Source organism: Pteropus alecto, unplaced genomic scaffold, assembly GCF_000325575.1.
Source record: "Pteropus alecto unplaced genomic scaffold, ASM32557v1 scaffold38, whole genome shotgun sequence".
Lineage (NCBI taxonomy): Eukaryota > Metazoa > Chordata > Mammalia > Chiroptera > Pteropodidae > Pteropus > Pteropus alecto.
In genome coordinates this window covers 2,974,882-3,000,064 of record NW_006442512.1, presented here as the reverse complement: position 1 = coordinate 3,000,064, position 25,183 = coordinate 2,974,882, and the positions used below count along the sequence as shown (strand labels likewise).

The 25,183-nt window shown below is 32.9% G+C and overlaps 1 protein-coding gene and 1 pseudogene across 1 annotated transcript in view; one reads left to right on the top strand and one right to left on the bottom strand.

Annotated features, from left to right (window-relative positions):
- The window catches only part of NEO1 (neogenin 1), a 154,638-nt gene that overhangs the window by 42,237 nt on the left and 87,218 nt on the right, over positions 1 to 25,183 (top strand). Inside the window, exons 6-7 of the mRNA XM_015597664.2 lie at positions 4,991 to 5,145; positions 6,655 to 6,775. Of these exons, the coding sequence (XP_015453150.1) occupies positions 4,991 to 5,145; positions 6,655 to 6,775 (276 nt within the window). The remainder of the gene's footprint in view (positions 1 to 4,990; positions 5,146 to 6,654; positions 6,776 to 25,183) is intronic.
- On the bottom strand, positions 23,289 to 23,658 carry LOC102897237 (annotated as a pseudogene).

The following is a 25,183-nucleotide window of genomic DNA, read 5'->3' as shown; positions in this document are numbered from 1 at the left end:
GAAAGGGAGAGAATAGGGTGGGGAAAACAGAGTTAGAAGCAAGACTTGTTTGAATAACCTTATTTTTGAAGGTTTAAAATTTTACAAAGTAATTCCTGAAAAGGATAAGAAAATGAAACAAATGACTCCAAAAGTGTATCTTGTTGGTAGTAATTAAGTTGGTATCATTGAGAACTTTGATTTTGGGCATGAGAGAAAGAAGCTACAGATGTAAAATTAATGATTCAGTTGAAACCTGTAGTTCCCAGTTAAATTAGAAATAACTAGAATGAAATCATGATGAATTTATATTTAAAAAGTACATAATTGCTGGCTTTGTCCACAAATAGAGCCTAAATACAGTGAACAGAAGATAGTAAAATCACTAGTGCCATGTTAAAAGGACTCAAGAACTCCAGTGGACTCATGCTTCCATTGGTCAAGGTAATTTGAGAATCAAAAGAGTAATAACGTGGATTGAAACAAACCAAATGTATTTTAATCCATGATATTTTAATCCAATGGTACTTTACAGTCACCTTTGGACAATATTAGAGAACCAGATCATTGTTTTGAATATTGGTAAGTAAAGGGAAAGAATCAAGCAGTTATCCTGCCCTTTCTGTAAGAACTATACTTAAGGATAACCAAATAATTGATGAGGGGATTTTTTTTATAGAAGGAATAATAAAATAGGAATATTGTTATTTGACAACCCATTTTGCATAGCTAATGATTATCATAGACTGTTAAAGTCACACACTATGAACCCTCCTGATGGAAGTACATGACACTGCCTATGAAGTTGTCTTGAAAAAAAAAAAAAAAAAAAAGACTAAAATCAAGCTTCTACATTAAACTGCCAATTTATAGGACAAATATGTTAAATACCAGCGTGGCATGTCAGTCAGCAAAAGACAAACCACAGGAAACTTTATAGAACAAATGACTTCTTCAACAAACTACAAAGATAAGAGATAAAGGAGGAACCTGTAGATTAAAAGAAACATAAGAAACAAATTAATACCAGTGACTGCCTCTTTTTCACCTAATTCAAGTAAATCATTTTTTAAAACATAGGTCATTCAGTAAAATGTGAATACTTATTGGGTAATTGATGATATTAAGAAATTATTATAAATACCAACCTGATGCTGGTATCATGGTTTTGTTTAGAAATAGGAGTTCTTGTAGAGGTAGTTAATTATTTATATATGAAATAATGTAATACCTGGGATTTGCTTTTAAAATAGTCTGGGGAGGAGTGTAAGATGACTTGGGGTATAGATCAAACAGTATTGGCCATGAATTGATAATTGTTGAAGCTATACAACAGGTATATAATATATGACTTATTATCCTTTCTATAAAATAAAAAAAAGTTTTTTAAAAGACTATAGAGTTTTGAGTCAGACTATCTAGGTTCAAAATCTAAATTTGTCACTGACTAAGCTATGTGACCCTATGGGATACTTAGCCTTTTTGTGTATAAGTGTCCTTGTCTGTAAAATGGAAATAATATGATGATATTTAAATAATAGGGTTTTGTGGGAGCTAAATGATAATAAATGGAAACCATTCATGAATGTTAAGCTATTATCATATATCAAAGATATAAACTATCTTTGCTATAAACTAAAGATATAAAAATCAAAATCATAGTTGGTCAGAGATCTTAAGTACTTAGAAAGTACTTAAGATCAAATTGAGTTTCAAATTGAGTTTCTCATTTAATATAGGAGCAAACTGAAACCCATGGATTTGAAACCTATGGTCAGCAAAACGTTTGATTGTAGAACTAGAACTCAACTATAGGTCTCTTGACTTCAGTCATTACAATATCTTTATAATAAATCATTATTGAATAGTATATGAATAAACTTAAATAATCTGACCTTAAATAGGACCACTCAGGATTGCAAATACGTTCATTTTTCCTGCACCAAAAATTTATTGCATTTCAAATGAAAACTCTAGTTTGCTCTTGTTTGTGTTTTCTTTGAGAAAGAACAGAGAAACTTAACCAAAGGTAAGTCTAAATTCATCTGGGAAAAAACCTTCAACAACTTAATGAACATCTAGGAAAATTTTGAGGAAATGAATAAAAGGAGAGTACTTGTTCTGCCAGATATTTAAAGATGTTATATAGTTGCAATCAGTAAGTTTGTGGTTCTGGTCTGGGACTAAATCAGTGAAGCCACTTAGTACACAGAAATAAACCCTCCAAAAGTATATAGAATTTTAATATTAAAACTATTTCAAACCCATTACTCTTTGGAGGCTACTGGGAGTTCCCTTTTAGAAAAATATAAAGCCAGATACTTAGCGAAGTTTGGATTATTTCATAGACATACTAGAAGAAAGTATAAGTGAATATTTTTATAGTAGCAGAACAGGGAAAATCTTTGGAGTTTAGAATAATAAAATACAGATGCCAAAAAGGAAAAGAGTAATAAATTTTACCACATACAAATTTAAAACTTGAAAAGACAAAAGAAAAAACTGAGAAGAAATATTGGCAGCATGTATGAGAAAGGATTAATATCTTACTGTATTAGTCAGGGTCCAGTTAGGAGCTATAAATTGCACCAGGAATTTGAACAAGGAAAATTTAATATAACGAATTATTTACTATAAAAGGTGTTTTAACTACTAAAAAGGATAAAATAAGACTCTAAAGAATACAGAAATAGTAAATATAAGGATCAACTACTACTATAGAGCTGAGGGAGAGAATCCAAAAAGGAACAAACTTGAAAGAGGGTGCTCATAACCAAGGTTGCAATTCAGACCTTGGAGAGATTAGAGTTGCTGCCAAAAGACACAGCCATGGGCCAAGCTGGTCCACAGGAGATTGCCTGCTGGGTGCCACAGGCCTGAGCTAGTGTGTGGAAAGCCACCTGCTGGGGTGCCTTTGGCCTGACTGATGATGAGCAGGAAGTTGCCCAGTGGGGTGCCACAAGTCAAGAGCTGGTATGCTAGACGCTGTTCAGTGACATGCTATGGGTCAGAGGTGGTGCAGAGAAAGCCACCAGCTGAAGTAAACTGGAGAAACTTACTAGAAACAGAAACTTGCAGGAGGGTGATCACCAATGGGTCTCCCACATACCTTCTAGCTGCCACATCATAGGGGCAAGAAGAAAACACCCCAACCTGAAAGATAAGCACTGTCCTCTGCCGTGCCTTACAGTGTCCCTCCAGCACCCTCTACTAACAAAGTCTAATGTTGCACCAGCTGGCAAAGGTCTGTATCCATTACAAAGAAGATTGGATTTGGAGCTGAAAAGCCATAAATTGATAACTGGCATTACGTGAAAAGCTCTTACATACAGATGAGAAAATTATAAGTACTCTAATTGTAAAAATGGTAGAATATGTGTATAGCTAAGAATAAATACAAATGGCTAATCAGTGTTTGAAAGGGTAGTCAAAGTCACTATTAATAGATATCCCTGGTTTCATCTAGTTGTACAGACTTGTTTTCTTGATCTTCCACTATGAGTGTATCTCGATTCTTAAGATCAGACATTCTTTCCCTCCTTGGCTCCCACTGCTTACCTGGGGTTCTACCTGCTCTCTATATTCTTATTCTCCATTTACCCACATTATAAAGCTACTCTGGACTTTTTCTGAGGACCTGTCCCACTCTAGCTAGCACACTAGGCAAGAAAATGAAAAAAGAGGAAAACAGATTGAAAAGGAAGAAATAAAATGCTTCTATTTACAGACTACTGTAAATATATGTTGTATATATGTAGATAATCCCCAAATTGTCTCTAGAAAGTTACTAGAACTAATGAGTTTAGCATGACTACAGGATAAAAGATCAATATGCATAAATCACTTTCACCTCTACACAATAGCAGTGATCAATTGGAAACTAAAAAAAAATGTAAAGTACCTAACAGCAGCATCAAAAAAATTGAAATACATAGGCATACACCTAACAAAGTATGATTAAGATTTGTATATTGAAATCTGTAAAACATTGATGAGAGAAACCAAAGATCTAAGTAAATGGAGAGAATGTTTATGAAAAGGAAGACTCAATACTGTTAAGATGTCAATTTGTCGCAAATTTACAATCCCATTCAAAATTTCAGCAGATTGAGCACATGTTTTTTTTTTTGCTCAACTGTAAAAACAAAACACACTTTCTATTTTTGTCATCACTGTTGTTTTTAAATAGAAACTAGCCAACAGTGGAGCTTGATGCTTTGTGATGTAGGGAGTTCATTGTCTTTTGAAACTTCTAAGCAGGGATCAGCAACACCCCCAAGGTGTCAAGGGTGTTGTGTTGGAAATTACAGTATTAGGTGGGAAGTTGGACTAGATCTACTTTTACCCTTCTAGTTCAAAATCTTAATCTGTTATTCATAAGTCAGTGATTTACAACTTTGAGCAAGGCCAAAGAGAATTACTGGAATATTCAGGCTCTTTCAGATACACTTAACTTTTCCTCTAAGATCCCATCACTCTTCCTCCCACCCTTAAAAACCATTTCACATAATGAGGGATATTACTAATGGGAGTATGTTGTGTGTGTGAACTATCTTAAGTCCTGTAATTGTCATATTTGTATTACTTTTTTGGGGGTTACTCATCAAGTTGACTGAAAAGGAAGATAATGTCAGTGTTCTCAACTCTTTTTGAGTTTTAATTTTGGCTGTTCCAAATGGTATAAATCTTAGGGAAGTAGTCTTTTATTCATCTTTAAACAGCTTAGAACATTTGTTTTATCAATTTCTTCAATGTGGTCAATAAATCTTTTTCAGCTAGGAAACTGAGAAATTATAATTATTCTTTTTAGTTATACTAGGACATCAGTTTTTAAATATATTGTGTTCTTAACATATTTTAAATATATATTTGTTACATGCTTTTATAAAAATACGTGAAAGCCTCAAAAAGTAAAAATTTCTGTGAATTCTGTGATTTAAAAATTGCTTGAAATATGATAGCTACCTATTTTTATTTTTATTAATATCTTAATTTTCTTTCTGTCTTAAAGCCCATCCTGAATTTCTGAAGCAGCCTACTAGTATATATGCTCATGAATCTATGGATATTGTATTTGAATGTGAAGTGACTGGGAAACCAACTCCAACTGTGAAGTGGGTCAAGAATGGGGATATGGTTATCCCAAGTGATTACTTTAAGATTGTAGTAAGTATTGTTTAAAGGACACTTATCTCTGAAACCTTTAAATGTAATCAACCAGGAGATCTGTTACATACACCAGTTTATGTACTGCAAGCAAAGATAGAAAAATTCCCATAGAATGTAAAAAAAAAATTCCCATAGAATCTTTTCATTGACTGATGAGAAATATTTTTGTAGGAGATCACATAGCAAATCAGTGGTCGAACTAAGGCTAAAGTTCAAATTTCCTAACCTAGTGTTAGGACTGAGTCTAGGAATCCCACTTAAACATATTAGCACTCTTAAACACAGCTGCCACCATATTCTGGGTAATGATTATCGTGTGTGTGTGTACACACAAATGCACCAGTTGTCTTCTTAGCTCTTTATTCAAGGAGCAGACATCTCTCCTTCATATATTGATGTCAGGCCCTTCAAAATAAATATGACCCAGTGTTGAACAATTATTGTGACAATAGATATGAAGATTCTTTTAAAAAGTAAATGTAAATAGTGTTAAACTATATTTAAGAATATTTAGCTATTATTGCTTTTTACTTTATATATAGTAAATGCTTAATATTTAGTGTTAAACTATATTTAAGAATATTTAGCTATTATTGCTTTTTACTTTATATATAGTAAATGCTTAATATTTAGTGTTAAACTATATTTAAGAATATTTAGCTATTATTTCTTTTTACTTTATATATAGTAAATGCTTAATAAATACTATCTACTATTGTTATCATTATCTAACATCCTAGTAATAGAATTATCTAGGTTTTAATAACAAGAATTAATGACATACCTTAAGATACATGACATTCATAGAACTAACCAGAAGTAACTATAGTTGTTAAAGACTTATTGTCTCAATTCAAATTTCTCATAAATAATTCATTCTTAGTAGGAATATACTTTCTATTTTTGAAATGCATGATCTCATAAGTTACAAAAAATAATTCACAGGTATTTAATCTTAAAAAACGTGTTATGGTTAAATTAGCATTTTTAGTCTTTTATTTTTAGTCTTTTTTATACTGTTTTTAAAAATCTTAAAACCATATTATACTATATCAATAACAATAGCTGAATTTCACATAGTACTCTATAGTTTAAGGAAAGCTCATATATGTGCTACTAATATTTAACTTATTGTAGTCTAATCTGTTAGAACTGTTGATACCAGAGGTAATCATAAGAAAAAGTCATAAATTCAGACTTTCACTATGGTAACATGGTATTGCATGCCAGATAGTTTTCCAAGCAAAGGTGTAAGTTTGCAAATACTGTGGGTATGACTTTCCATGAGTATTAAGTTCATTGCTAATGATGGTGTTTTCTGTACTAGTCAGGTAAGTCAGTACCTTGTCAATAAAATTGAGTTAACAGGTATATAGGTTGATAATTTTCAGTAAATGAATCAAACAATTTATCTTGAGTTTCCTCCCCAAAAAGAGTATATCCTTTAGATTTTGAAATAATGTTCATTTAGTTGAATCATAACATTTAATTGTTTTTATTCCTCAGAAGGAGCATAATCTTCAAGTTTTGGGTCTGGTGAAATCAGATGAAGGGTTCTATCAGTGCATTGCTGAGAATGATGTTGGAAATGCACAAGCTGGAGCGCAACTGATAATCCTTGAACATGGTAAGAGGAGCCGAAATAGTAAGATGAAAGAGGCTGACTGAGTATATGAGAAGCTAGTATTTATCTCAGTACCTGTCACCCCAGCATACACCTTGATTACTAATCTGTTTGTAAGGGGCACTATATAGCATAACTAAGAGAAAATGATAGCAGTCTAAATCATTTCTATTGTTTAAAATGATCTAGAAACACAATTTTGGATAACGTTAGAAACTGGTATTAAGAAAAAAACTGAACAATTATAGTCTTACATAAATGAATGTTCTTCACATTTCATTCATTTTAATCACAAATATATTTCTGTTAAAATAGAAAAAAGTTATTTAAAATGTTTATTTTGCATTGACTTTTTCTTCAGTTTTTCCAAAATAAAATTAACTTACCTTTTTTGATTATCACACACACACACAAAAACATGCTTATTATAGATTAAGACAATATCAGTAAGTAAAAAGAGGGGAAAATACCCCACCCTGTATCAGTCAGGGTCAGTTCTGGTGAAACTACACAGTAATTTCAGCAAAACCTAAAGAATTAAATATGCTTTAATGTAAAAAATTATTAACTCTTACAGGGGATTGGAGTAACAAGGGGTTGGCTAGCAAGAAGTAAAGGGAGCTCTAACAGATATAAGAATGGCAGATAGAAGGAGCAGCCACAACTCCTAGGTCTGAGAAAGTTCTGGAAGAGGAACCTTTAAGGCTGAGATGCAGACTGTGTTGGAGACAGCCATGGTTTACTGGATGACAGGGAAGTTGCTGTGCTGTTGAAACTTGCTGAAACTCTGCTGTCTACTGTGCTTGGCAGGAAAAGCTGTTCACAAAGAAATGTCTCACTAAAGGCATACTGCTATAAAACCACCTAAGGGTTAAGGTGTTGGGGAAAGCTGCTCCCCAGCACCCTGTACTGATAAAGTTTAACACATGAGGCAGAGGAAAAATATATAAAGGGTCTGGTTTCATTTTTGCAAAGCAGGCAATAAAGTATAAATTTGGAGCTGAAAGGCAATAAACTGATAACTGGCACATGCTCCATATCTTGCCACTTAGAATTACTACAGATGAGCAGTCACAAATGTGTATGTGGTTTTATTACCTATTTTCTTACAACAACATGCTGTAGACATATTCCCATGTCAATAAATATATATCTGCATCAACGTATTTCATTGCTGAATAGTATATATGCAGTTTGTTTTATATACGTGATTCCTTATTGGTTAACATTGAAATTATTTCCTACTTTTTACTATTATGAACAGTGCTATGCTGAACTTCTTTATATGATTTTCTCATTTAAACTACTACAAGTTGAATTGTTGGATAGCAGTTGTGTTAAATTGATAAAGATACCTATTAGGTGTATAATTTAGCAATGAAAACATTATTTTCATTTTATGCATTTAAAAAAAAATGCATGAAAAAGATGCCGCTTTAGACATCTGATCTGGTGTTTGAATCAAATAAGTTCAGGTTCCAGTGTGGTCCCAGTCACGTAGCCTAGCCAAGGAAGCAAATTGGCAAAGAGGGCACCTACTCTGCCTTTTCACTATAGGATTTTTATATGCTATTTCTTAAAAATGTATTTGAAAGTACTCTTAGAAAAAGGCATAACATATTAGAACTGCTTTTATTCTTCCTGTTTGTCTGTGATTATACCTTTTCCTATTCATCGAAAATGATTTAGTAGAAGCTTTTCACTTTCTCATCTTGGCAAAATGCCTGAATATGATTACCAAATAAGGCACGAACAGAATTAGTGAGGTAGACTGGCTTTTTTCTTTTTATTAGTGGCAGTGATTTTCCTTAGTAAACTTCGTGGCTCTCTTGGGGTTATTTACATGGAGGTAAATAAAGAGATTTCAGTATATTTGTGTTTGGGATTACCATTGTAGATTTAACTCTAACTGGTATAAGTGGTTGGCTATGCTAGGAGGTCTCTAAATTAATTCTGTTGTATCCTCTGAAAATGCTTGGATGGCATAATAACTATAGTTGTAGCATGGGTGTTTTTCCCTTCTTGAGACAGTGTTTCAAAAGCAGACAGTGTTCTGTGGGCTGGCAAAATTTTTAGTGACCTCGTCAGGGGTGCGTTAAGGATGCATGGATTATAGGAAGGAAACTAAGCATCATGTTATTAATTTTGATCTTTTAATTTGCAAGATAAATATGTGGGAAAGCTAAAAGAAAACATAGCAATTTATAAGTTCTGATCTCTGCCTTTTTGGAATTTACAATATTGTAAAGGATGTAAGAGATGTGTATGCTACCAATCCATAAAATGTTATTCTTATAGTACAATAAAGCAGCGTACAGTTCAGAAGAGAGGAATTCTGTGTGATCAGGGAGTGTTTTTTTTTTTTTTTTAATTGAAAATGTCTTCTTTGTAATAGACCTCAAGTGATAGGTTTCCAGATGTTAAAAGTAAGACCTGGGTCAGATGGAAATAGCGTACCTGTTCTTCTGGGAACGTGGCCTATAAAAGCAAACTAGGATCACATTGATCATGGCCTTGATTATAAACAGTCAAAGCAATGCTGTAGTAAGGCAGCCAGATGATAAAGTCAGGTTTAATTAGAAGAAGGCAGAGTGTAAGAGGCTGATTGAAGGAGTATTGTTATAAGAGACCATTGTGAGATAAGCATTTATACTAGAGAAATAGAAAGATCCTAATAAAGAGATGTTAGTGACTTATCTAATCCAGAATTTATCAACTGATTAGATATTGAACATTGTTATAGAGAAGTCGGAAATACTTCCAAGATTTTATCTGGCTGACTGTAAGAATGGTGATGCCTTTACAAAAATAGAAAAAGGAGGCGAATCGAAGTGGAAGAGGACTTCTACTCAGGATGTAAAGGGTGTGCACAGAACCTCTCACCGTTACATACAATAAGAAGGTGGATGATTACAAAATCAAAATTTCTCTGACTCCATCAGAGACTTGAGTATGCAAAGAGCAACCAAGTAACCTAAATTCCAAAGACTCAGGCAACCCCACTCCCCCAAAGAATGGGCCATGAATTGACAGCACAAAAGAGAAAGAGATGGCTGCTATAAAAGAGGATGAGAAGAAATCAGCTAAAATTTTTACTGATTGTTATTAAAGACTAAGTATGGACTAGTTTAGAATATCTGGGGGCTCAACGCTTGCTTGCAAAACATTTCCCTGGCACTCCATTGAATATTCATTATTCAAATTGGAGCAAGGCAGAGACTCAAGAAAAGTCATCTCAGTTGCATAGGGGTGAAGGAGGTGATCTTGGCTGCTGGGAGATAGGTGAAAAGCCTCTCCCATTTACTCAGAATCCTTTATGCCTCAAACCAATGGGGGATGGGCATAAAACCTTATTTCATACATTTCTTGAAGGAGATTAAAAACAAAACCTCCGCTTCTGGGGGAGAAACCGTCTGGTCCCCAGGACACAGGCAAAGATCCATTGCTGCTGGGTAGAAGTAGAGGGGTGCAGAAAACTGTTTTGGGCCCCAGGGTCCTACACCAATACCTAGAGAGAGATCTTTTACAACTGGAGGAAGAGTTGAAAAGTATCACTCAAGACCAATACCAATACAAAGCAGATTTTGACTACCATAGGAAGGAGAGCCACAGGGCTTACGTAATACTGATGCTGGACCAGGACAACTGAAAATCCCAACTGCCTCAGCCGTGAGCTACCACTACGTGACAGACAAAAGCTTTCTACTGCTGGGGGAAGATCAGGAACATGGAAAGTGATCCCTCTGTGGAAGAGATATGCAGGAATGGTTGAAAACTGAAAGGAAAACAATTCAGAAAAAATCTCTAGCTCCTCATCTCTCACTTTAAGCACAAGACAGTGGTAGTCTACCAGTAGAAGAATTTGAAACCTGTGGTGTGCTGTAGGTAACTGTAACAACAATAAAATCGATACCGAGTTCAATTCATGTCTAAATTGACTAAATTGCATGTACTTGACAAAAGAATAGATATGCCAGTTTCCATGTGTGAATAATAAATATCTCAGACTCTGCTGTTCTGTACACTGTTCTGCTTAGCATTCAGTCAAAAACTATTGGACATAAGCTGAAAAAGCAAAGGAAAACCACCCCGTTGTTGAGAAATAAAGTAATTAATAGAACCACTCCAGAAGACACAGATATCGGAACTATCACATGGAGACTTTAACTCTTATTAGTACTATGTTAAAGGATTTAGTGGAAAGGGTAGATAACTTGAACAGATAAATGAGAAATCTCATCAGAAAGATTGAAAATACTTGCATTTGTCCAGAAGATGAAAGGGTTCCACAACCAGAGGAAGGAAAATAAAAAATAAAAATCATAATATCACAGATGAAGCATTTTTTCAGGCTGATCAGTATACTGAACAGAGCTGAGGAAACAGTCAATCAACTTGAAGATAGTTCAATATAAATTATTTAAACTGAAAGAGATGAGGATGAACCAGAGCATCTAAGATGGGACCATATCAGACGATGTAATTAAATTGGAGTTTCACAAGGAAAAGAAAACAAGAATGGAATAAAACAAGTATTTGAATGGAGAATAGCCAAAAATTTTCAATAAATGAATGAGATTATACCACACATGCAAGAAACAGCTCAGATAGCCCTAAGTAGGCTAAAAACAACAATAGTAGTAGTGGTGGTGGTGGTAATAGTAGTAGTAAAAAACACCTATACATATCATGGTTAAACTACTGAAAACCAAAAATAAAGAGAAAATCTTGAAGACATCCAGGAATTTTTAAAAAGATACTTACAGAGGAATAAAGGTAAAAAATTATAGCAGACTTTTTGACAAACATAGTACAAGCCAGAAGGCAATGGAGCAATACCTTTAAAGTCCTAAAAGGAAGAAAAAAGTCAACCCAAAAATATCTTTCAAAAATGAAAGTGAATTAAAGACCTTTCAGAACAAAAGCTGAGAAAATTCGTTGTCAGCAGACCTTTGTTACAAGAAATGTTAAAGGAAGTTCTTCAGGCAGAAGTAGTGTGATACTTGGTGGATCATAAAGAAAGAAAGCAGGTCAGAGTGGTTTAAAAACAAAAAAGTAAATATAAAATTATTTTTTTCTTATTTTAATCATTTTAAGAGATAAATTGACTTCTGAACAGGGTCCCACAAGCTTTCTGTAAAGGGCTAGACTAACTATTTTGGGCTTTGTGGGCCTGATAGTCTCTGTCACAAGTACTCAGTTCTGTCCTTGTATGTATCATCAAATTAGCCATATAAGTCAAACAACCTTGGCTGTTTCAGTGAAACTTTATTTACAAAAACAGATGGCAAGTACTAGTTCACTGACCTCTAGTCTAAAGGAAAAATCGTTTATAACATGGAACATTAAAATGTATGATAAAAACAGCAAACTTCAATAGAATTGAAAATAATCTTGTAAGATTCTTATATTACATATCAAGTCATATAATATTATTTAAAGTAGACCATAATATATTAAAGATGCATATTATAAACCTTAGGGGAACCACTAAAAAGTAGAAAAAGATATAACTAATATCATAAGATATGAATAATGGAAATACCATTAAAAAACTACTCAATCTAAAGGAAGGAGGAGAAAAAAGGAACAAAGAATGAATGGAACAAATAAAAATCAACTAGCAAGATGGCAGATATAAATCTATCCACATCAGTAATTACATTAAATGTAAATGATTGATTCAAGACTGTAGAACAAGTCAATACATTTAAAAGGATTTAAAATCCAAAATATATTCTTTGACATTAATGGCATTAAATTAGAAATCAATAATAGATACATGGAAAGTCCTCAAATATTTGGGAATTAAACACCCTTCTAAATGGTCCATGTGTCAAAGAAAAGTCACACAAGAAATTAGAAATTATTTTGAACTGAATGAAAATACAACTCATCAAAATTTGTAGAGTACAGATAGTGTTTTGAAGGAAGCTTTACAAAACTAGATTAAAAGGAGAAAATTAAATCTGAATATTCAGAAGGAAATGATAAAGCGCAGAAATAAATGAAATGAAAAACAAATGAATGCAAGAGCTGGTTATTAGATCGATTAAATTGAGATACATTTAATCAGACACAGAGAAAAACACAAATTACCAATATCAAGAATGAAAAGGAGGACATCATTACAAATCTTATATGCTTTAAGTGGATATAAGGGAACATTAGAACAACTTTATGCCAATAAATTTGAAAAGGAAGATAATAGAGTTGATTTGTTTAGGGAGATAAAGCATCAGCCTAAGACATGTTGAGTTTGGGTTATATTAGGAAACCAGATTAAAAAATTTTAGAATCAGAGGGCATTTTATATAAGAAGGCCAGGAAAGAGGTTGAGGAAGAAAATAAATTCTAGTTTTGTTAGATTTCAAAATTTTTTAACCAACTCTAATCTTGCTATAAATTAAGTCAGCTAAGTATTGTTTTATTTTCTTGTGCACAGGGAATATTATGTCATCAGTGTCATGTGGTAGTCTTTTACATTACTGAAAACTAAAACTCTGTAACCTCTTTAGTAAATGGAGTTATAAGGGATCATATATAATCTAGTCTTATATTTTGGCCTTCAGAGGAATGTCTTAATTCATCTAAAGGTGATCCCTGAATAACCTCTTGAGGATCTCCATAGATATCACTGTAATCATTTGATAAATTTTTTGTCATGTGTTTTTTCCTTAGTGGTCAAAAAATTCTTTCTTGTTTCTGCCTTAAACCACCGCTATTTTCTGTGGACTTATACTTCATGCCTTATTTTATCTACTTAAAGATAGCCTTTATTCCCTTACTGTTTTTTTCTTCATATCAATTCTAGTTATTTAAATTATTTCTAATAGGACATGTTCTATCCTGCTGATTTTTTAAAATCATCTTTTTAAATCTCAGTTCTGTGCACATTTAAAAAATACGATGGCCTAAAAGAAGCTGGGGGAAAAAAGCTTATAGCACTTCAAAAATAGCACTTCACAGTTTTTGAATGTGTTAAAAAGTGAAATCAGAAATCATTGTGAATTGAAAGTATCATACATTACATGGTACATAAACAGTTGGTGATTTAGAAAGCATTAAGCTATGTACTTACATCAAAATAAAATACAGAGTTAAAATTTTAACTTTATTCATAAAAAGGTTGAAAGATGATAGCAGAGTGTTGCCATTTGTTTTTTCACATAAAAGAAAACAGATGAAAATTTTGGTATTGTAGGGTATACAAATTTAAATCTTCTGTATATAAAGTATGAGAAATAAAGAAAAGACAAGCTAGGGAAGAATATCTCAAGAATTACGGAAACAATATTCTGAATGTAAAAGAATGTACACCAATGAATATGATAAAATAAGTACCATAAACATACATTCACAATAGAGGAATGATAGAGTATTTCTAAACATGGCAAATGTTCTGTCTCACAATGATATAAAATCAAATCAGTGACATCATTTTTGCCTGATAATAAAGAATTTATCTTTTAATGAGTATTACTTTACAATGGCTGGTTAGAGTGTGATTAGGTTTGTGTCTTTCACTCTTAGTGAAAATGTGAATTGTTAGATCATTTACTAAACTCATTCTGACAGTTATATCTTAAAAATCACTGACTCAACCCATTCTTCTTTTAGAATTTTTTCCTAAGGAAGGAATCAGATTTGGACAAAGACTATTAATATCAGCATTAGTAATTAAAAAACAAAAAGGGATAAAGAGAAAAAGAATAGGAAATGACTTACATGTCCCAAAATAGAGGAAGTAGTTAAAATAATTATAGTACAATCTTACGATGGAAAAGTTATTTGGATATTAAAAACCATGTTTTTGAACACTTTAATGTTATCAGGAAAATCTCAGGATATAATGTCAAGTTTAAAAGTAAACTACAAAACTGTATATACCAAATACTCTGAATTTAGTTTTAAAAATTGTACATATGTACTACAGAGAATCTGCTAGCGCATCTTTATGACATCTGAGAGACCTTTAAGCTTTAGAAACACCATGGAGTACATTACTGAAAGTGGAAAGATCTGTTGTGATGGTGCTTTGTTCATGTACCTTGTTTAAAAATAATGTCGAACGTATTCAAGCATCTTTAACGCAAGTCTCATTTTTGTAGAGAGAATTTTCTGATTCCTACCACAAGTCTGTGGCTATATAAACTAGCCATCAGCCTGCTGGCTAGTGCTTGGCTGCAAGAAGATACTTTGAAGCACACACAATGGGCCTATGATATAATCGAACATCATGATTTTAAGCTAATTATCACCTTTGAACATTAAATGAAATTTTATAATTACAGTTAAAATATATAAAAACATTTGTGCAATGCTAGAAAACAGCATTTCTAATCCAATTGGGAAGTAGAATTTGAGAATGAGTATGTTTGAAACATCATTTTTTCCCCCAGCTTTATTGAGATGTAATTGATATTTAATGTTGTGTAAGTTGAAGGTAACAATGTGATGATTCGATACACATATATATACTGGGAAATGTTTACCACAGTAAGGTTAGTTAACACATCTTTTACACATAATTACCATTTCATTGTTGTGGTGAAACCGTTAAAGTTCTATAGAACTCTTACAACAACTTTCAATTATACAGTACAGAACCGTTAACTGTAGTCACCATGCTGTGTATTAGATCCCCAGGAGGAACTTATTCCTCTTATAACTAGAAGTTTGTGCCCTTTGACCAACATCTGCCCTTTCCCCAACTCTTCAGTCCCTGACAACCACCATCTACTCTGTTTCTCTTCCATGTCAAACATACTTTATAAAAAATTTTTTAAAAAATTTTTATTTTTCCCCCTCTTTAATTCTCTTCCCCGCCTTCCACCCCGACCTACAGATAGATATTGCCATCTCCCTTTTTTTTAAGAACTGGATCTCTGAAGGCAGGGCATCTCCTCCCACACACTCACGGCATGCACCTGGGGCCTGCCCCCCCACCTCTGGGCTTGGCACCCCCGGTGTATGGTCCATGGCTCCACCAGGATCTTCTGCGTGTAAAACAGACATGCTAACCACTACACTATGGAGCCACCCCCTCAAACATACTTTCTTAATAAAAACATTTAGAATGCAAATGTTAATATTACCTGTCATTTTATGCTAAAATACTTTCTATGTCTTATTATTGTCTATTGAATGATTTTTTAAAAAGTATTGGCATATTATTGTAGACATGTTAAGAATATTAAGAATTAAGGTAAAATGTATTTTTGTTCATTCACTTTTTATTAGCCTATTTTGAATTTAAAAATAGATTCTAAAATTATCATGTAAGACTGAAATGTAAAAACAGAAATATGATTTTTCTCTGTACATTATTCATATCAAGTCTGATAATTGGCAATTTTTTAGTTCTAGTAAGGGAAGATGGGTTGGTGAAAAGAGTAATATGAACTTGTTTTCAGTAAAGGAAATTCATACCTACCAACTCATTAAATGACTTCTAGGATATTATGGCTGTGGTAGATAAGGATACATATTGAGCTTCACTTTTTTTTTTTTTTTTTGACAAACATTAGTAAAAAAATTCCATGTAGTATCTGAAGTAAATATTGAATAATAGAAGTTCTGGAATAAGTGACTAATGGCCTGGCATGATTAAAAGTTGGCTAGAAAGCAGGAAATTATTAGTCATTAGTGGAATATTTTAAATCTGAAATTGGGATGTATGATAGTTGGTGTTCATTTTAATCAAAGGGTAAATTCTCGTAATTTATTTTGCTTTGTTTTGTAGCAGTAATTATAACTTTAAGAATTAAAATTTTAACTCAAAACAACTGTGATGAAATTTGAGTCCTTAATCATGAATTCCATGTCTAGGAATTTTCTGATATTGAAAGTACTAATGTCAATGTCTGGGTTCTAGTTTTTGACTGCCATTAACTTGCTGAGTGACTGGATCAAGTAACAAAATGCTGTGATTTTTGTTTTCTATAAAGTGAAGAAATTAAATGATCTCTTAGGTCCCTTATTCAGATACTCTATTAAATGCAGTTATTTTAGAAATGTATGCATTAAATATTAGATATATTTCAGAACTTTTCTAAGTATTGAAATAAATAAATGTATTATTTGCTGAAAGATTGAGACATTGCCAGTTAGTTATTTTATGTTTCTTGCTACAATGTATATAATGAAATAAACCCTGTGTTAAAAATCTGAAGTATTATGTTTTACCCCCACTATAGATGAGGTAGTTAAGCTCTCTGAGCATCCGTTTCCTTATCTGTGATAAGTATAAACAATAATCTCTGCACAACACACCTCTGAGGGGCAAATAGGATATATATGTTAAGCCTTTTTTAAATTGTAAGTATTCTGTAACTTTAAGGAAATAGTAATTTGAACAAATATACAAAGGCAAAGCTACTGAATGGCAGTTCAGTAGTCAGCATTAAACTAAATTAAAATGAAAATAAAAGGTTAATGAAGCAAGGTTTGAGGATTTTTTAAGCAGACAACAAAAATTCATTTAAATTTGTTAGATCATTTAAATTTGCAAAGCAAGAAAAAATCTTACGTGACCAGATTGCAAGACATCTGAAATGGTCCAGTTAAAACTAAACTCGCACTAAAATGGTCTTAAATAAACGTAGCACATACTCATTGTTAGAAATAAGAATGCGTAATTGACAAATAAATGTAAATGTACCTTGTAACCCTTCCCTTAATCTCACTTCCTAGGGATAGCCTTTGTTAACAAACATTGCTTCTGTGTTTATTCATTCAATAAATATTTGAGCAAAATTCTATATGCTATATAAAATTCTATATTCATTGTACTAAGTGTTGGGATGAAATAGCAAATAAACAGACATGATTTTCTGCCCTCATAGTGCTTATGAGCTATTAGCAGAAACAGACATTAAGCAAGTAAATAAATAAAATAATTATAGTTCTTAGGTCTGCTTAAAGGAAATAAAAAGAATGCCTTGATAAAGAATCATTGAGTATATTGGGAGTTACTTTAAGTAGGATGGACAGAGAGGGCCTTTCTGATGAAATTGAGACCAGAGGATTAGATAAGCCTCTGTGTTTTATGCTCATACATACATATACACATTTATATATACACATTTTATTCATAGAAATGAAATCATATTTTTCTGTGACTTTACTAAACAGTATTTTATGAACATGTCTATACTTACTGGGTTTCTTCTTTTTTTTTTTTTTAATTGTCCTATTCTCATCAGACTAGAGTATGTGTTTTTGTGTTCTTGATGACAGTGTAAATTTTTTTAAATGCAATTTAATAAATTAGAAATCATACACCCCCTTATTAAATAACCTTATTTATAATAATTTATCTGGCAGGTATAGTTACAAATATTTACAGATATTTATGTTAGACTAACATAAATCTGGTAACAGTGCAGTCAGTACAACCACTAAGGGGCTGATTAAATACATGAATACAATGGAAAACTAGTTAGCTGTTAAAAAAAATAAGATAGGTTTATGGAAGGTGAATCAGGTAGATATGGAAGAATATCCAAGTTATTAATAAAGCAAGTTGCAGAAAATATGTGTAGTCTGATTTCATTTATGGAAGAGGTGAGAAGGATATAGATGTCTATATGCTTATATGTGTAAGAAAGCTTTATAAACCTATACAACATTCTGTTAATTGTGTTTATGTTTGAGGAGTGGGATTGAAAAACATGAAGATTGGAAGAGGACAAACATACAAATTTTTGAAAGGATAAATAAAAACTCAATTAGAAATTCAACTTGAAATATTGCAATCAGGTCTGTACATAGTGATTTTATCTTTGTTCAGTGTAGTTTAATACTTTTTGAGTTTTTATTTGAAACAAAATGCTATGGGAGAAAAAAATTAGTTATTACGAGTATTTGGTAACTATCTCCAAATGTCAGCTATTTAAGCATTTTTTTCCTGGAAGGCAAATCATGTCATATAAATGAAGGCGGTTAGGTATGATTTATTAAAATACTAAAAGCGGCTTTGTTTTCTTAAACCAACAATTATCTTATTGAGTATACATAGTTTGTAAATAGAGATTCATGGTTACCTGATAGAGACCTTACTGTGTAGGCTATCAAGAGAGAGAATGTAAAATCAGAGAGTCCAGTTAGAATGGACCTTAGAGATCTGAACATCTAGTATAGCTGAGCTGGAGACTCAGTTAAGCACCTTATATTACTAGCTAGTTAGCAACAGAGTCATGACTGGTACCTAGATTTTCAGTTTCAGAACTCACTGTACTACAGCAAGTTTAATGTTTCATGACAGAGGTAATTTACATTCTCTTAATTTCAAGTTCGGTCTTTTAAGTCTACTGTGGCTACACTTAGTGACAAGGTTGGTCAAGTGTATCATTTAGTAAGAATGATCCTGCATCTAGTATGCTGAGACAGTCCTGATTTATAAGTCTGTTGTCCCAGCATAATTACGAAAAGTACTCTCTTGTACTCTCAAAGGTACCTGAGTAGGGACAGTATATTCCACGGTGACCCCAAGTGTTACTAAGTTATTGAATCCAAAAAGTTCTAAACAGTGCTGGGTTAGAGGTTTTGAATTACGAATCTAAAGAATGAACCATGCAAGCTGTGCTAAATGATAGAGTCCTACTTTAATTCCGAATGGGAAGAAATGATTTCTGCTAAGTTTGACAGAGAAGGAAGATGTCTCGAATGTGGCATTTTAGCTGAGCCTAGAAGGAGGAGCGAGTTTATAGATTGATTAGGTTACACAAAGATGAAAAATGGTGACATTTCAGCTGTATCAGAAAGAAGGCTCAAAGTGCACTTGGAGAATAGTGAGCAGCTCAATTTACCAGTGTTCAGAAAAGTGAGAATACAAGAATATACATCCTGGAAAGTGTGTATAGACCAGATTATATAATACCTATTCAAAAGGTTAGGATTTGTTGAGTAGCTGGAAGACCCTAGGAATTTTCAGGTACATGAAGAAACAAGTAGCACATTAAGAGGATTAGTGTATTAGAGGTGTGTTGAGTGGATTGAGAGGACAATATGGAATGTGTGATACCGATTAAGAATTTTGTACCAAATAACCGTCAACTAGGTGATGACAGTAGAAAGAGAAACTTTTATCCTTCAATGTCTCATACATGGTAAATATTAATTAAATGTCAGATAGATGTTCCTACAAAGGACAGTAGAACAAGATTTGTGATTTTTTTTTTTTTTTGGATATTTAAGATAAGGGAGAGGAAAAGATTGAAGTTTTATACTAAACATAAGTAGAGAGATTGTATAAATCTAAGGTTATGGTCTGAGTCTACTTAGATTAAGAAAGTTTAGTCCCTATTATTGTTGAGTTGGGCTATAATGACCATTCTGATTTTAAATATCTTTGGAGAGGTAGAAATATAATGAAAATACGATTATTTGTTTAATGTTTAACATTTCATCTTTGCCAAAAGTCATGAATCTTAACACATTAATTTTTGAGATCCAGGTAATAACTTAATGCCTCAATTATAATTTTTGAAGTTTAACAGTTAAATAAAAGTTCTGCACATGACATTTCAGGACACAAAACGGAGAGCAAGCTTGAATTTGAATTTGATGCCTTTATTTTGTTATAGAGAAAGAATCTGTTATACAGTGCTAAAACACCAGAAGGAAGATATAGTATGTCCTAATCTTTTAATTGGTAGCTATATTTAAAAGATGCTAAATTATACAATAATGTCATAGTTGGCAGAATTTCACTTGGGTCTGAAAGACATCTCTGACAATCTGGCTGCTTATAGACTTGATTTCATATCATTTCAATGCTGGATCAGTGTGTTTTTCATTTTAGGTTATAGTGTTTTTGACACTGAAAATATAGCACTAGTGATGTATGCTTAAGCAAGCATCAGAAATAAAAAATATAGTATAGTTTCAATTATACTAAGTGCATTTTGAGAGATATTTTTCTACAGTATTAGCATTTTAAGTGCTACTACTGCTTTATAACTATATATTCTAATATTTTAGCTATATGTATATTGTTAACAGTAACCTTTGTTTACTATCAGAATTACTCTCTGAGTTTCTTCTTAAACAGTGTCTACCTGAGCACTGTAGGCAAATGATAAAAAAAAATGTGAGAGACTTTGTAGCTGGATTCCAGTTTGGTGATTTTCTCGTAAGTTTTAAAGATCCTCTTCAGTTTACACTCCTTTACAAATAGTTGCGGTTTCTCGTAAAATAATTTTGTTAAAGATCTGAATTAGGTATTATTTGAACTCTTACTTTTTACACAATCTAAGGAAATAAAAACTGCTAGAATTTGGACTTCTGAATCTGAATCTTAAAAAATGCTAATGCATAGTGAAGGGTTAAAGAAGTACAAATTAGTAGTTGATAGATGGTCACAGGGATGGGGAGCATGGCATAGGGAATGCAGTTAGCCAGAGGAAAGGTAATCTGGGGGATCGTTTCATAAACTATATACATGTCTAACCAATGTGCTGTATACTTGAAACTAATAATAAAAGAAATTTTAAAAACTACAGGCTTTAAAAAACAATAAAAATAAAAAAGATAGTTTCTCAAAAAAATGCTAATGCAGTTTTTCTTATGACTATGTTTTGGAAAATTGGTTATGATTAGAGTTAATGTAAGTCATTAAGCACATTGGAACAAAGTCAGTTTTCCTTTTTTATTGGTCTAAATGGATAACGAGCAGAAATACCTGTACACATTTTGTCTTTCCTCCCCTCTGGGTGGTTGGAATCTTATTGAGGAGACATCATTTTGATTTAGGATGAAAAGAGAGAAAACTATCTTTTTTTGGGCACACTGCTGTGGTAGGTACGTCATTAACATCTGGCACACCTTTTTTAATGAGTACTTTTGATGTCAGGAAAATGTCAGATGACTTCCTTAAAAGTGAAACATCTCTCCTGCACACAAGAATGGGAGGAATATTTTGTGTTCATTTTATTTTATAACTTCCTTCAATTGTTTATGTAAGTCATTTGTGTTTAAACCACCAGTTCACTGCAAGGGCTGCTTATCAGAACACACACCTACTAAAACTCCAATAGAATGCATTCCTCTGTTATCAGATTAGTTCTTCTCTACTTTTGGGACTGAGACTTTAGGGGAGCTCTAAAGTCTGTGGGATCACTCACATGCAACTCTTATCCCCTTGCTTTGAAATTGTTTGAATACTCAGAATGTGTAGCCTTGGCAAACTACTTTTGTGAGTTTATGTTCACATCGCATTGTGTCCCTAAACCAGTCACCTAGCTGTTCAGCAAATGTGTAGGTGGACATTCCAGGTATTTGGATAGCTTCGAATTACTTCATTTTGGAGTATGTTATTCTCTCACAACGAGGAAGACCCATACTAAATTCATGAGCACCATCTTTAATTGGGTCTCGGACTGCTAAGAAATCCTATTAGGTTTTTCTAGTCTATTCCTTTTCCCTTCCTTGTATAGCAGTTATTTTACACCTTTATACTCTTCAAACCTATATTCTCTTCCTGTCAGCAGATGACCACATTTCTCAATTCTTTGAGATGTAAGATTCTTTTTGCAATATAATTCATGGTCAGTTTTTGGTGACAGCTCTATAGGTATTATGTTTGCTGGATATTACTGTTTGTAAATATCTATTAGATCAGACTTGTTGACTTTGTTCATAAAATCCTTTAGAGCCTTATCTAATTTTTGTCTACTTAATCTGCCAATTTCTAAGTAAACATTTCTAAGAAAGATATGAGTGTAGATTTGTTCAATTCTTGTGTTTCTCTTACTGCTTTATATATTCAGAAACTGTGTTATCAGTGCATTAGGAATCACGACTGACTTTCCTGGTGGATTACTGTGTTTCATCGAATCTAAGATACCTTGGATTATAAGGTACATCTGATTTCACAGACGTTAAAATATGAACAAGTACATCTTAGAATTAAGAAAACATGGTATTTATTTTATAAGCAGGATGCATTTGTTTTGCCCTAATTCTTGTTGCCTTCAATTATGTTTTGTCTGATACTGACATTACTATACCTGCTTTCTGCTTTCTTTTTTAATAGCATTACCTGATACATATTTTCTGTTGTTTTATTTTCAAACTTTCAATGCCCTTTTTTAGAGGATTACCAATTATGGACAACTTTATACTTATTGTTTTATGTCTTTGAGTCCTGCCAGTCCATCTTAATTTGTTTCTATCAAGAGGTTACCCTTAAAAATATGACATACATAGTTTAGAATTTTTCTTTTTAAGATTTAGAGGTCATTTAATTTGGTGCATTGTCACAACTTGACTGGTTCTTCTTTCCTCACTGACTTCACATAAGCCATGGGGCCGATTCTATTTTCAGTAATGTTTGACAGCTTTTTACTTAATAACAGTCTCAGCACTTTTATTAAGGATGCAAGACTAACAAAATTTTGGCAGTGCATAAGTGTAACACAGTAACGAGAGAGATTTCATAGTGAAGTCTTCTAATATTGCCTTCACAGTGTGAAAATTGTGCTATATCCACTAAAAGAGGGCCCCATCTAACTCAAATATTTTAGTATTTCACCCCAGAAACAAACTCCTTTGCATTTGGATTCCGGTTGCTCTTAACAACCCGATCTTCTAGAGGAGAGCCATCACTGATAACAAGGTCATTGAATTGGTCTTGGATTTGGTCCATAGTTTGTGGGAGATCTCAAGCTGGAAAAAGTGTTGTTCTTCCTCTTCCAGCATTTCTTGTAAACAGCATTCAATAAATTCTTCTTCCCATAACTCCTCTGTTTGTTTATTTCCTCTTCATTTTCCATCCACACATACTCTACAAATGGATTGTCATCTTCATGAAAATGACCGTTAAAAATCTCATCTTCATTGATTGTGCTTGGGCTAGTACTGCTGTAACTTGGATCTTTCATGGTTGATGTTAGTTGTCTTTTTTAACCCAGTGCATGACAGCGGGGATGGCAGCCAGTGAATCTGGTCGACCTCCACGGTTCTCCACAGGCAGCACTGCTCCCCTGCCTGCCGCCTCCCTTCTTCAGTCCACTAGCCATGCCCTGCGCCTCGCCCCCACTCCAGCAGCACTTAAGGTTAATCATGATCTCTTTCCCCTCACCAAATAATTTAAAAACTTCATTATGTTTTTATTGCCTTCTTGCTCATATACTGTGCCTTCCCCTCAGGTATATTCATTGGACTACAATTTCTATTTTCTTTGACTTTTTCTTGTTTTTAATTTATTTTGCTAGATTATACCTTATAATAAATTTCTCAGATTGTGTGAGAAGTAAATTTTCAAGACTGCCTATCTGAGAATATATTATTTGCTGTCCTATTAAGTTTAATTTTCTTTGAGCATACTGTTAGGAATCTTTTTCTTGTTCGTTTTTAGATATTAGTTGTCTCTTATTCTCTGTAAGCCTTTGGAATTTTTATCTTTGAATTCTGCTATTTCATAATATGGATTTCTTTCTTCCTCCACCCCTAATTCATATTGTCCAGCGTGGAATGATCCCTTTAAAAACAGACACTTAAATTTGTTCAAATCCAGAGAATTTTTATGTTATGTATTTGACTACTTGTAGTTTTTGCTCCTTATTCTGTTATTTCCTCTTGGACTTTTTCTTTACATGCTGTTTCTTATCCTTTAATGTTTTGTTCTGGAAAAATCGCTAGACTTACTTTCCACTCCACTGATTTTATTTGAGTCCAGATTGCTTTTCTGCCTATACTTTCAGTAACCTTTTTATTTTAGAATAGTTTTAGATTTATAAAAAAGTTATGAAGATAGTACAGAGTTTCCATATATCCCATACTGTTTCATCTGTTGTTAATGGCTTACAGTAGTATGATATATATGTCACAATTAAATGCTGATAAATTTTTTTATTAACTAAAGTCCATACTTTATTCAGATTTCCTGGGTTTTTAATTTAATGTCCTTTTTCTGTTCCAGGATCCTATCCAGAATATCACATCACATTTAGTCATTGTAGCTCATTAGGTTCCTCTTGGCTGGGACAATTTCTCAGACTTTTTTTTTTGTTTTTGGTGACCTTGATAGTTATGAGGAGCTCTGATAAGGTATTTTGTAGAATGAAGATTTGTCTAACATTAAGATTTGTCTATTTTTCTCATGATCGTACTAGGAATATGGATTTTTTTAGAGGTAAATTTCTATTCTCATCACATCATATTGAGGATATATACTTATCAACATTACTGATCACCATGGATATTGACCCTGATCACCTGGCTGAGGTAGTGTTTGTCACGTGTCTCCACTGTGAAGTGACTCCTTTTTTCCTTTTCCTTCTATACACTTTGGAAGGAAGTAACTGTATACACTTAAGCTGTAGATTTAGGCTCCACCTCATTGTGGGCAGAGTATCTACATAAATTATTTGAAATTCTTCTGCATAGGAGATTTGTCTGTTCTTT